Here is a 14,394-nt window from a genome sequence, read left to right as displayed (position 1 = left end):
CGAAGTTTCCAGTCTACATTTATGAGACTCATAAGGGCATGTATCAAAAAACATTTACTGAACATTAATTGTGATATCAAGATAAGTAAGACCCAAGCAGTCCTTATCACAGAGATCACAGAGGAGGTAGAGAATATAAATATTTTAACAAGTCACTTTAACTACACCTGGTAAGCACTATCACAGATGTGTGAAGAAAAAATTCTGTGTGATTGAAGAAGAAATTATGAATGGTGAGAGATGACAGCTGAAGAGGAGATTTAAGACTAAAATATGAAAGGTTGTGAGGACCAGCAGTATCAGTATCAACAGAGAACTTAAAACGCAAATTCTCAGGCCCCACTCAAGACCCTCTAGAAACAAAATTTGCACGCTAACAAAATCTCCAGGTAATCTGTCCGCCCTTTAAAGTGTGAGCAGCACATCTACGGGCCAGTGTTTCTTCTTAAAAACAGCCAGGCATGGGCATGTGAAAGCATGTGAATACACACAGAACAGAAAAATAAAGAAAAATAAAATGGCAACAGCATTTTCTCTTTTCTGTTCCCCTTCCTCCTTCTTGCCCTCTTACTATATTGTTAAGAACAACAACAATAATAATAAGCAACCATTTATTATTCTCAAAGTATCAGATTTAGCATTACATTATCCTGTTTAATATTCATGCTGATTATCTAATGAGTATGCTTTACTCCTATTTCTCAGACGAAAAACTAAGCCTGAGAGAGAATAAACAGTTTTCTTAAGGGCACAGAGCTAACAAACTACGGAAACAGAATTTAACCCTTTCTGTTCTTAACCAAAATGCCACAGTATCTAAGGCTTATCTGAATCACTGCTCTTATCACTCAGTGATATTATGGCTTACTTACTAAATTGCAGACTATAAGCTACATGGCCCTGTGATTTTTAACTCCCTCTGTGCTAACAGTTTCTGGTGATATGCCAGTAATTGTTTAAACCATATCCTATTATTACCACCATATTTAGTTTAATGGAAAACAATCTTGAATATATTTGTTGAATATATATATACAATAATATTATATGGAATAAAAGGTACTGTAAATATAATAATGGCATTATGACATTTTAATACTAAAATATATTTTTAAATATCTAACAAAATATACTTATTGCTGAAAAACACACTACACAGAAAGTTAGCGGCTTAAAACAATAATTTATTATTGCTCCTAATTCTGCAATGTGGATTAGGTCCAGCTGGGCAGGTATTTTTGGATCAATGTGATAGTGGGAACATTCAATATGGCTTCTTCATTCACATCTGGAGTCTCAGTTAGAATATCTGTGGGCTGACTATGCATCTCTCTGTCCATATGATACTGCCAGTAGGGTAGCTGGACCTCCCTCAAGGTGGCTTAGGGTTCCAACATTCCATAAGAACAAGCCCGAGTATACAAGTGCTTATCAAACTCTGCTTGCATAATGCCTTCTAATGTTCCACTGGCCGAAGCAAGACACATGATAAGCAGATAGTCAATGTGGAAGGGGTCTATCTACACGAAGCATGAATACTAGGAGGAGTGATTCAATGAGGCCCACGGAGCAGTAGTCTACCAGGATTTTTCAATAGTTTATCCACATGGTATTTAGAGAGAAGAAAACAGGAATTGTTGATTCCCTGGGTTTGTTAAATCTTAGATTCTAAAATGTATTTATAAAATCTGTAAGTAATTATGAAACGTAAAATCAACTAAGCTTAAATATTTCAAATAATGTTTATGACAAAAGTGGGTTTTGTCCATTGCACACGTAGCCTTTTATCCCTGAATCAAGTCCAGCACTCTGCAAGTGGCAAGCAATGTGGCCCACTCTAATTAATTAGCTAGGATTTTCTCCTATTTATTCCCCATGTGCTTGGGTTTATTTTCTCTCTACTTTTCTGGTTTCAGACTCTGGTTTCGATTTCTGACTCAGATCTCTTTGTTTTGATGACTTCCTGGGCTACTTTTTTGAGTTCCACCATATTTCTGAGCTCTAATCATGCCGTATCAGATGCACATGCACACACACACATTCTGTATCAGGCCTGACTCATGAAACACTGCTACTGTCCCCACACACACCACTGAAGTCTGTCACTTCACACCCACTGAGGAAGGTATTTAGAGAAATCAAATCTGTATTTCCTAATGAGATGAACATGTAGAAGACCATTTACGTAGCTTACGTTGTTTATGCTGATATTCTTGACCGTAAATGGTACGTTTCTTCTCCACTTCCATTCAATATTTTGATCAAATGACTTGGTATTTGAGAATCAAGAAGGTTCTCTAGACAAGTTTCTAGAAGTGGTCCTCACAACACCTCTACCTGGGTCATTTTGAGCGAGTCATTTGAAAATGTAAATTCCCGGGTCTATGGCAGACCTACTGAATAGCAAATATGGCCAGATACTTGCATTTTAAATACACATCCCAAAGGTCCAGTGGTTATTCTCAGAGACAGTAAAGTTTAAGAACTGCTTCCATAGATGATTACTACCTCACCATCATTCACCTTCCTTAACTAAAATTCAACAAGTCAAAAAGATCTATGTGGAGTGTATAATCATCTAAGCCTTCATTCCTTCCCTTTTTCATTCAATATATTCTTTCATTAGATCTTTCTCATTCTGCCCCAATTATATTTTCACTGGTTAAATCCTCTTACCCCCAGGTTCTCACCCATACCAGAAATGAACTAAGGGGCATAGTATTTAAAGTCAGCAGTCTAAATCAAACTTTTCTTTCTTATATTACAAATAACAAGAAATGTGTTGGAACTCACAAAGAGAAATAAAAAGCATAACTGAGAGCAACAAATAAAAAGAAATACAGAAATTTATAACCTCTGCTGAACAGCCAAGGTCCCACTAACAAACATTTTTTTCACGCAGAAAATTGTGCTTGCCGCACCTGACATTGTGCAAGTATGTTTACTGCAATTTAATATCCACACAAGCAGGAGAAGAAATTTAATAATTTTTCAGCTGGAATGAATTGACAGCCAGTGTTAGAAAACTGCATACTCTGCAGAATCAATAAAAGCTGCTGGCATCACAAAGTAGTACTTCTGCCCAGAAAACATCTCACAAAGGTCAGGTTTACAAACCACCAGGTAGCAGTATCACTTTCACATCTTTCCAGGGCTATTAAAATTCCATTAAACAACCTTCCAAAACTAACTTGCAGCCTTTAAAGTTCACCAAAATGATCCCAGAGACAGATCAGCCTCAGTTCAAACTCTGAAAGCAAACCCTTGGTTAACTTCTGTCCCCTTGTCCCCAGAAAGCGTTTGCAGAATTCTGTTTCATAGAAGAAAAATATCAAAGCAAATATTTATTTATAACTAGAAACGCGGACCTACACGGATATACTCATTTGGTAAAATGACAGATACCCGTTAACTATCAGGAACTACTTTCCAAAAGTAAATTATTTCTCTGTTGCAAATCCTGGAAAGCTGCCACCACCACAGATAATCTGGTATCATAAAATCAAGCCTGTGTTATAAGACACAGTACTCAATTGTGAAGGAAGAGCAGCTGAAACTAAGCAATATCTCTAGCCCACTTTAGAAATATAGATTTTCCAGGCTTTATTTTCATCGTAGGTTCCAAGTCGCATATGGAATTTCATCGAGTATAATCAATTCAGGATTAGCCACTCATTCAACATTTATTGAGCACCTACTAAACCCAAATACACACTGTCACCCATGCCTGGCCCGATGCCCTCCTGGCTCAGTCCCCCAGTGACCTGAAACCCAGATGGAAGGAGAGCGGGAACATTTGTTGCGAGGACCAAGAGCCTGCCTCTGAGTGGACGCTCGGCAAGAGTCTGTTAAGTACTTCAGGTTTCCTCCAAAGGGCACAAACTTCATTATTTGCTTATTTGATCTCAAAAGCAGATGGATGTGCACTCAGTCAAAACAGAATACAGGCACCTTAGGACCTTGACAGAGAGCAAAGAACTCTGCTGCCCTGCTGAAACCAAATGGCTGGCAGAAAGAATTGGGTTTCCAGTGGAAAATGGGCAGGCTATTCGTTCCTCTAAATCAGTGGTCTCCATATTTTAGAAAATCACTCTCCGGGATCGCTTAAAAATTTTTTTAAATGCATCTCCAGGGAGATGTATTTATTTATTTATTTATTTATTTATTTATTTTTGCAGTACGGGGGCCTCTCACTGCTGTGGCCTCTCCCGTTGCCGAGCACAGGCTCCGGACGCGCAGGCCCAGCGGCAGTGACTCACGGGCCTAGCCGCTCCGCGGCATGTGGGATCCTCCCGGACCAGGGCACGAACCTGTGTCCCCTGCATCGGCAGGCGGACGCTCAACCACTGCGCCACCAGGGAAGCCCAAGGGAGATGTATTTATTAATGACGCTCAAGCACTACTGTGCTAATATATTATATACGATATGAAACATACACCAAAAAACTTTTTAAGGAAGAGAAAATACAGATCAATATAAATTCTAGTATCTTCTTCCTGCACTCTGACATATCATCTCACTAAACGACCTCAGGCATGCAGACACTAAGCTAGGAGCCTCCACAGCAGGATTCCTTTGTGGTGCCCAAGGACTATGGAAGTGGGGTCAGATCACTGGAGTACCAAATACTTAGCATGTGTTGTCTTAGCCTCCCAAGAAATCCTTCCAGAGTGTTATGCTTTACAGGGCACGGCTGCAAGTTTTAACAAGGAATGCCAAAGCATACAAGTTTAAGAAACTCAGTAAGTGAGTCTGAGTGTTAAAGGGATGCTGTTGAGACCTGATGCATCTCTCAGTACTCCCTAGAAGAGCTCACATGTGAAAATTTTCTTGCAAATCTAATGCCAAGTTGGGTTGTTTTTATTCCTTATAGACTATATAAGCTTTTAAGAAAAGTTCAGAGTCGAAACTGCCTATCTGACTATGGCTTACTTTCCCGTGTTCCAATGCTGCACCAAGTCTTGACTTTCCTCATCTCCTTTCCCAAGGTCTCATTATTTTATATGGTTTTCATACTTACTTGCATTCTTTCAGGTTGTTTTGTGGAACAAAATAGAGTAAAAAAGATAAAACTCACCAGTAACAGTGGGGGATGGATATGAAAACGTATTCCCAGAAGCTCCACATTTTCCGTACTTTGGATTACATGTACTCTGAACTACGAAAGCTTAGAGAATTATGAACAGATGTCATTTCGTAAAACAGCCTTGGGACTGCATCCTTGTTTCCCACAGCAGAGATAAGCAAACCGCACCACTGGCCTCCCTATCTTATTGGCAGAAGTAATGAAAGGCTGATTATAATGATGTATTGTTATCACCGCTTTTCTAATGCATGTGCCTATCAGGAGAAATATGAACTGTTTCGAATAAACGTTCAATAAATATTTGTTGAATGAATGGCAACGTAACAACTATATAGTTCCAATGGTTACTTCAGTTAAAGAGTCACTGTTTGGTTTCTTTCTTTCATAGACCTCTAGCATCACATAAACCTTAAGATTAAGGATGGCAAGTGGATTTCATCTGGAATACTAAGCAGTGGCTAATAAGAACTCTGTATTAAGAGGGATTCTTTGGGGAAAGCCTGGTTGATCAGTAAAGGATGCCTGGAGTTGGGAAGGCAGAGGCGCAGCACGAGGGCTGCCAATTTGCTGACACCACCCTGACAGATAACGGATGTTTTCCAAATGTAGAGATATTTAAGTTAAAAGGCTCAATGGTTTTTGCCATCTGAAGACTTGCTTCCTGGGTCTGTGTACTTTTAATGCTCATTAGTCCAACTGGCTACTCTGTCCTCCTAAACTAGGAGGAGCTCCTTGGAGACAAGGACCCCATCTTTTCCACCCTTTTAATTCCCATACAGCACAGTAAATAAACACTCATAAAATGCCAGCTAACCCTTTTGTGATACCTGGAGAAAACAAAAATCACCGAGCCTTTTCACTAAATAAGCACCACTGGATTCTGAAACCAGCCACTTACTAGCAGGGTGGTGTCTGCAAATGAACAACACGCTGTTCTGACCTGCCAACCTCCCTAACCTGGCTCATTCTTTTTTTTTTTCTTTAATTAAATTTTATGGGAGTATAGTTGCTTTATTGTTGTGTTAGTTTCTACTGTACAACAAAGTGAGTCAGCTATAGGTATACATATATCCCCTCCTTCCCATTTAGGTCACCACAGAGCAATGAGTAGAGTTCCCTGTGCTACATGGCTCGTTCTTTACTAATCAACCAGGGTTCCTCCCCACAATCCCTCTAGAGGTCAAGAGGGTCAGTTCATTTAATAACTTCAACCAAAAAATTATCTAAACTAGTGGTTCTCAATGCAAGTTCTCAACTCTGGCTTATATGTTAGAATCAACTATATTTTAGAAAATGCAGGGCCTCCCAATCCACAGAAATGATGATGCAGTAGTCAGCAATGGGACACAGACATCAGTGTGGTTTTGGTTTTATAAAATTTCCACATGACTAAAATGAACAGCTAGACTGATAATACTAATCTATTCTAGATCAACATGAGTTTCTAAAGACTACATCCATCTCTTATGAATTTATGATGTGTATTAGCATATTAGAGACAATAGGAAGTTCCCAATAACGTCTCATTTACTTTAAGTTAGCTTTCTCCAAAGTTGACCATTAAACCCTTATTCGAACACGGCCACTCCCATTGATTCATGTACTGTCTGTAGCTGCTTTTATGCTAGAAGGACAAAAATGAACAGTTGCACCAGACACCTTGTAGCACACAAAGTCTAAAATATTTACCATCTGTCCCTTTAAGAAAACATCTTCCAGCCCTGGACTGGTGTACTTAAGGATACACTAGAGAAATACTAAACTACACCAGCCAATTCAGGCCAAATCCTAAAGGTTCTGAGGAAAGGCCTCAGAAGCAAGGGCTCATTAAACAGGGCCCCACCTCTACTTCAATCCTGGCAGTTCTGCTTTCACTTTCCAAAATTCATCTGAAGAAAGTTCCTTTATTGCTAAGAAAACTTTGAACACCACTGACTTAGAAACTCAAAGGTCTAAAGAGGCAAGAACCAAGTAAATCATACTCTGGTCTGCCACAGATAGCCTTAACTAACATTCTCTGAAATAAGAGTGATTAATCTCAGCTTATTTAAACTAAATATCTGATAAACAGCTCTTTAAGGCATCAGATCTCCCTATCAAGTTATATGTATTATGTACATTACATTTATTTAGCTCCCCCCATTAAAATGTCTTTAAAAGTTATAGTTTAATATTATATTGGGGAATTTGTAAGAATCAACAGAAGAAAAGACAATGTAGAAACTATATCTTAAAATTCTACACACTGCCAGCTAAAGGCATTTCTATTATCTTTGTCAATGTCTCTTAGAAAAGAATATAAGAAAATAATTCTTCTTAGTGTTTACAGTCTAGAAACATGTAGATTTCTCATTATAAACTATATCCTTGGGACTTCACTGGTGGTGCAGTGGTTAAGAATCTGCCTGCCAATGTAGGTAGGGGACACGGGTTCGATCCCCCGTCCAGGAAGATCCCACTTGCTGTGGAGCAACTAAGCCCGTGCGCCACAACTACTGAGCCTGCGCTCTAGAGCCCGCGAGTCACAACTAGAGAGTACGCGCACCACAGCTACTGAAGCCCACGTGCCCTAGAAGCCCGCCCGCCACAACAAGAGGAGCCACCACAATGAGAAGCCCATGTGCAACAAAGAACCAACAGAGCCAAAAATAAATTAATTAATTTTTAAAAATATATCCTTCCTTTTATACATTCATACAAGTTATATAAATCACCCTATCTCCTTATTCTTTGGAACAGCCAAGATTCACCAACTTGAATATACCAACTTCATACCAATATACCAATCAGCCAAGATTCAAGTTGGTATAATTATCTTCCCTCTTGAAACATAACACAACATATAACACAACATTTCATACACCCTTTATTTTCATGGTCTATTTACACACAATCATTTAATGTAAGCTGCCTAAAATCCCTTTTTGGAAGTTGACAATGTATAACAAATATGTACAGTAACATTATTAATCCTATAGAAGAAACAGATTTCTCAATTTGAACACAGCACAAATGAAAAGATAAAGGAATAAAAGACATTTAAATAACTGCCAATATAAATTAATAGGATGCAATTATTGGTCTCTTTTTAAGCTTAGATGAAAATCAATATACAGTACTCATTGCTAAAGGTGATAAGTCAAATGCAACAGCTCAACAATCTGAAGTTCATACACCAGAAAATCAAATATTGCTCATATCCTTTCCTATCTAAAAGGGCAGGAAGCAATGTTTTCCAGCTGCACTGCATAATTAATCTCATACACAATAGACAGTATCTTTGCAAGTCTTGAAATAAAACAGAATTCATTTCATAAAATTCCAACATTAATCTTGAAATCACTAAGCATCAAGAAATTTTCTCCTTGCCCTGAATATTTCATCTTAATTTATTTACCTTTCCATAACTGGTTTATGCCACTTATCTTGTGGGGGACGTTCAGATTTATGAGGGAGAAAAAAAGTAGCAACACAGAAATGAGATCTAGAAAAGCACATGAGAGCTATAAAAACAGCTCATCCATCATCTCTACATTTTGATTCCAGAGACAGCAGTGAAAGGTGTTGTTTCCACACCACTCACCCAGCACACTTAAAAAGGTTTGCTCCATCACTTATACAACTGAAACTGATTGATTAGTTGCTAGAGAAAAATCAATACAAATATCCTAGAAAATACTAGCTTGTAAATTCATTCTGGCCCCAACAAAGTATAGGTCATTGCTTGACATGTTTTTCTAGATGTCTAAAATGCAACCATGTCAAACCCCAGCCCCCAAAGACTAGGAAATTTTAAAACCTAAAGTTTGGCATAAGTGAGGAAGTGAGGGGAGAGGTTTCCCAATGGTCTGTTAGAACAATGTGATGATACCCAGAAATTAACCTGGTAAATATTATAGTCATATGCAGAACTGCCCACAAAAATGATACACACACTGAGAAGGTAAAAATAGTCCATGAAAATGTCAAGGGGCTAGGATAAGTCCAAAAAAGAAAAATGCTAGGAAACCAGTGAAATATAAACTATATTTTTTGCACAAAAGGTAAACTAAAGTTTCCATTCAAAAATATAAACAATTTTATTTACTGATATCCATTCAAAAGTTAATGAGCTCCCTTTCTCATTCCTGGCAGCTGAATGTACAGTCAGTATATTTTTAGTATGTTAGGAAACCATTTTATATTCAGAATGATTTCATGGTTATTTCAGAATCTCTTCTGAATGCTCCCTTGCCTATGGGTTAGCCCTAGTCTCTTCACTCATTACACTTCTAAGAAATAAATGTTTATGAATATAAAATGTTTCATAAATATGCTACTCAGAAAGAAATTGTGATCTTATTGTAATAGTCTGTCACGTGACTGGCAACCAGGATTGTAATCCCTATTCTACAATTGGTGTAGAGTTTTTTTTTTAAATCACTTTGTATTTGTGACACACAGTCATTTAAAACTTCAAGGAAAAGCAAGAAAGGAAACGCAATTTTCAGTTGGGAAATTTAACTTGCACTGACAGGACGGCTTTAAACATAGCACTAAAATTTACTGACAGCATATTTAGACTTTTCATCTTAGAGTAAATTTTCAAAGAATCATAATGTTTATTACTGATTATAGGACAATTTAATAATGGTATAATGTAGAATTTAAGGGGCTCTGACCCCCCCAAACGTTCCTACTATCTGAATTACTAAAGAATGAATTACAGAGAAGTCACAAGAATACGAAAAACAGGTTATTTCTTCTATTACATTTAACTTCATAATTATTCTTCGCAATTTTATTTATTTATTTTAAAAAATTTTTGGCTGTGCCGCACGGCATGAGGGACCTTAGTTCCCTGACCAGGAATCAAACCTGCGCCTTCTGCAGTGGAAGCAGAGTCTTAACCACTAGACCACCAAGGAAGTCCCTTCTTCGCAATTTTAAAACTCAAACACAGGAATCCTTTAAGACCCTTATGATCCCAATGTCTTCTGCAGAAAAAAAGACAATGCTGCTAACTCAATGTCTTTAAAATGTGAGCTTATAGACTGCTATTTCCTATTGTGAGATTATAAGACCACCCTTAGCATGAATTTGCAATTCTCAAATTAAGAAAATAAAAGGTAATTGTCATACTAGTTTCTATCTGTAGAGACATTTTTCGTAAGACATATTTTAGAAGCAAAAGAAAATTTGTCTTTTGATTCTAATCATTAAATGTTCCAATATTAGATGTTCCAATATTCTCACTCAAAATTAGACTCCTCTTGTTGGATTTATTTTAAATTCCTTCAGTTTAAGTAACATGACTTCTTCATAATAAGGACACAACCAATTACTTCATGTAAGTTATCTCAAATTCAAACAACAAGCAACACTTAATGTCACAGTAATGAGAAAACCATGGCTTGTATATAGGTCAAGTACCTTGGTCAGATCATGTGGCTAGTAAGCAGCAGAGCACTGTTTTGAATTCAAACTCTCCTATGGCAAAGAGCATCTTAGGACTTAAAATTGCCTAAACACACTGGCTTACCTAGAAAGTTATGACCTCAATATCTTAGTAACAGTTCCACATAGCAATAAAATGAGCCTGCCAGTCCGAAAACTAGCCTTCCATTTCAACCCTAATATTCAGATAACAAGACAACAGAAAAATTTTACACCTACTACTGGGCATACACCCAGAGAAAACCATAATTCAAAAAGACATATGCACCCCAGTGTTCATTACAGTGCTATTTACAATAGCCAGGTCATGGAAGTAACCTAAATGCCCACTGACAGACGAATGGATAAAGAAGATGTGGTACATATATACAATGGAATATTACCCAGCCATAAAAAAGAATGAAACTGGGTCATTTGTAAAGACTTGGATGGACCTAGAGACTGTCATACAGAGTGAAAAAAGTCAGAAAGAGAAAAACAAATATCGTATATTAACGCAGATATGTGGAATTTAGAAAAATGGTACAGATGAATCGGTTTGCAGGGTAGAAATAGAGACAGATGTAGAGAACAAACATACGGACACCAAGGGGGGAAAGTGGCAGGCGGGGTGGTGGTGGCGGTGGGATGAATTGGGAGACTGAGATTGACATATACACACTAATATGTATAAAATAGATAACTAATAAGAACCTGCTGTATAAAAAATAAATAAAATAAAATTCAAAAAAAAAGAAAAAGAAAAACTTTACATTGCAAACATTCCTTGGTTGGGAATAACCAAGCACATCCGTATCTACTGATGATGATGAAAGTAGTATTAAATAAACCTCTTCTAATACTTTCTCTATAAATAGCCACTAAATCACTGCTAACCTCCGATATATTCTTTGAATCACTCACCTTAACCAGCAAAGTCACTTGTATTTGTAATTTGAATACCTTCCAATTTGCAGAGTTAGGTGGATAGATCATATAGTTTTAACATCTCCATTATCCAACAGATATATGGAAAAACAAACACTAAGTAAGAATGCCAGCAAAGGGATCATTTTTCAAATAAAGTAGGTTTCTGTGCAAATTCATGCCCTTTCTGAAAAATCCTTAAAGTAGCCATGTTGCAGAAAAGACAACCACCCAGACTTTTCCTAAGATTAGACAATTACCTGGCTCTGAAAGCAAACAACTGCAAGAGTCAGTGAGTTTCCATTTATTTCTTTCAATACAAGCTGAATGTGAACAGAGGAGGGGACTGTGCTAAGAATATAAAGGTAGAAAAAAAATTGTTGAGACGTGTTAGATTATTCAAGGGTGTTTTTCTCTCTGCTATAAAGAGCATTTCAAATTCATGTTGATAAAAGCTTTAGACTGAATAAGTTTGTTTGGAACTCATACATTCTGAGATGCAGGACGTGAAGTACTGAAAGTAGCTCTCCAAGTTACTTGCTAAAAGGAAAAGTACATTACCAATAACTACTAACCCACAGGATTATGAGACAATAGATTATCTCATGTTGGTTATAAAAACACAGCAGTGTTATATACACGTATTATAAGCCAAGACAAAAGGGGCAATTTATGGTTAGGTATCAACACAACTGTGACTCAACACAACTGAGACTCGTGTTACAGATACGTCTTACTATATGCTGAGAGATACCTAGGCAATCACATTTTCCAGCAAGTGATGATTCAAAAGTAGCTGGCCACCCACACAAAAATTGTTCTCATTAGGACTCTCTACCAGTACCAATATTTACTGCCCCACAGCAGTCCTGTGGATGACGAGGGTTCTCTCTTCTGGCTCATAGTAAAACCTACCTTCTCTTTCCAAAACTCCTGGTAACCCTTATTAGCTCTATATTCTGAATGGACCAAGAATTACCAAAGAAAGAGGGAGAAATCTTGAGTATCTCACTCAGTCCACAAAAGTCTTATTAACACACAACAGAAGGTCATGGCTTTCATTTTTATTTTTTTGTCTCTTCCATGGAATATAAAGATAGGTGATGAATTTCAAAATACGTCACTTACCTTAGAGTCATAAGAAAACAGAAGAGTGGTGAAAGGGGAGTTATGTCAATATTATAACCTGAATCTGGTAACATCTTCTATTAGATAAGCTGAAATATTTGTAAACTCTTCAGAAAGCTAAAGAAGCATGTATCTAAAGTGAACTGTTACTTAGAAGACTATTATAATTTATTGAAAAGACTATAATCACACAGAATTCTAGAAACTCTTACCTTGAAAAGACTGTTTGGCTCTATCTACTAACTCATCAACTGGATAACTGGCCAAATTTCCTCTGGCGTGTTTAGTTTTGCAGTAGGTACAAGCATTGAGACACCTGTTCAAACGACAGCAATAAATAAAGTTAAATTTTTAAAGACAGTGCACACTTAACACGGGAAAAACTATCCAAAACACACACCAAAGTGCTGTCTTAGTGTCATTCGCCAGGTTACGTAAGAGATAAAAAATGAATATCCACCATGCTTCATATTTATTTTATTTCCACCAGGCACAAAAATCTGCAATTTGCAATTCCGTTAAGTTTCAACTATTCAAGAAAGATTGTACAAATCCCATATTATCTTCAAATGCACACATTAATGTGGAAACAAAAATGATAAATGCTTACAATGGTTAATCAAAACAAATTGAAGATTCACATTTTTTAAAACCAATGACATTTATTTGGCTATCATAAAACTAAAATTTTAGTATCACTTATATATACCGTATTATTCATAAATGAAAAAGCTTTTCATTTAACTTTTAACTAATGATTTAAGAATAAACAGGCAGGGACTTCCCTGGTGGCACATTGGTTAAGAATCCACCTGCCAATGCAGGGGACATGGGTTTGATCCCTGGTCCGGAAAAATCCCACATGCCACGGAGAAACTAAGTCCATGTGCCAGAACTACTGAGCCTGCGCTCTGGAGCCCGCGAGCCACAACTACTGAGCACGCACGCCATAACTACTGAAGACCGCACACCCTAGAGCCCGCACACTGCAACTACTGAGCCCACGTTCTGCAACTACTGAAGCCCATGCACCTAGAGCCTGTGCTCTGCAATGAAGAGTAGCCCCTGCTCGCTGCAACTAGAGAAAGCCTGCGCACAGCAACAAAGACCCAATGCAGCCAAATAAATAAATAAAATGTTTAAAAAGAATAAATAGGCAGTACAGAATTCTCGTAAGAAAGTACACCCTAAGAAATCTTCAGATAATATTTTTAACTCCTTGAAATCAGAAAAAAATATTAAAACATGTCCAGTGAATGCTCTTTGGGATTTTATTAGTCAAAGTAAAGAAGAATAATGACAACATTAATTTAAAAAAATCAAAAAATAGGATTAATTCCCAAAATACTTCAGACATGATACAGAATTGTTTTTTAAAAACTAAAATGTTGGACTTCCCTGGTGGCGCAGTGGTTAAGAATCCGCCTGCCAATGCAGGGGACACAGGTTTGAGCCCTGGTCTGGGAATATCCCACATGCTGCAGAGCAACTAAGCCCATGCACCAGAACTACTGAGCCTGAGCTCTAGAGCCCACGAGCCAAAACTACTGAGCCCGTGTGCCACAACTACTGAAGCCCACATGCCTAGAGCCTGTGCTCCACAACAAGAGAAGCCACCGCAATGAGAAGCCCACGTACCACAACAAAGAGTAGCTCCTGCTCGCTGCAACTAGAGAAAGCCCACGTGCAGCAATGAAGACCCAATGCAGCCAGAAATAAACAAATTAATTTAAAAAAAAACCTAAAATGTTTGTTCTACTCTTATAATTTAAAAATATAGTTTAAATAAATTTTCTTATTATAAAATTAAAGAAAAACAATTACATATAATAAGATA

The 14,394-nt window shown here is 37.5% G+C and overlaps 1 protein-coding gene across 2 annotated transcripts in view; it reads right to left on the bottom strand.

Annotated features, from left to right (window-relative positions):
- The window catches only part of CDKAL1 (CDKAL1 threonylcarbamoyladenosine tRNA methylthiotransferase), a 649,761-nt gene that overhangs the window by 355,880 nt on the left and 279,487 nt on the right, over nt 1–14,394 (bottom strand). For both annotated transcript variants that reach the window (XM_082664020.1, XM_082664021.1), the window contains one exon: nt 12,770–12,873. In XM_082664020.1, coding sequence (XP_082520146.1) covers nt 12,770–12,873 — 104 coding nt within the window. The remainder of the gene's footprint in view (nt 1–12,769; nt 12,874–14,394) is intronic.

The sequence above is a fragment of the Grampus griseus genome (genome assembly GCF_964374135.1).
Source record: "Grampus griseus genome assembly, chromosome: 10".
In the NCBI taxonomy this organism is placed as follows: Eukaryota; Metazoa; Chordata; class Mammalia; order Artiodactyla; family Delphinidae; genus Grampus; species Grampus griseus.
Note: the sequence above shows the minus strand (reverse complement) of the source record. Positions and strands in the feature narration are given on the sequence as shown.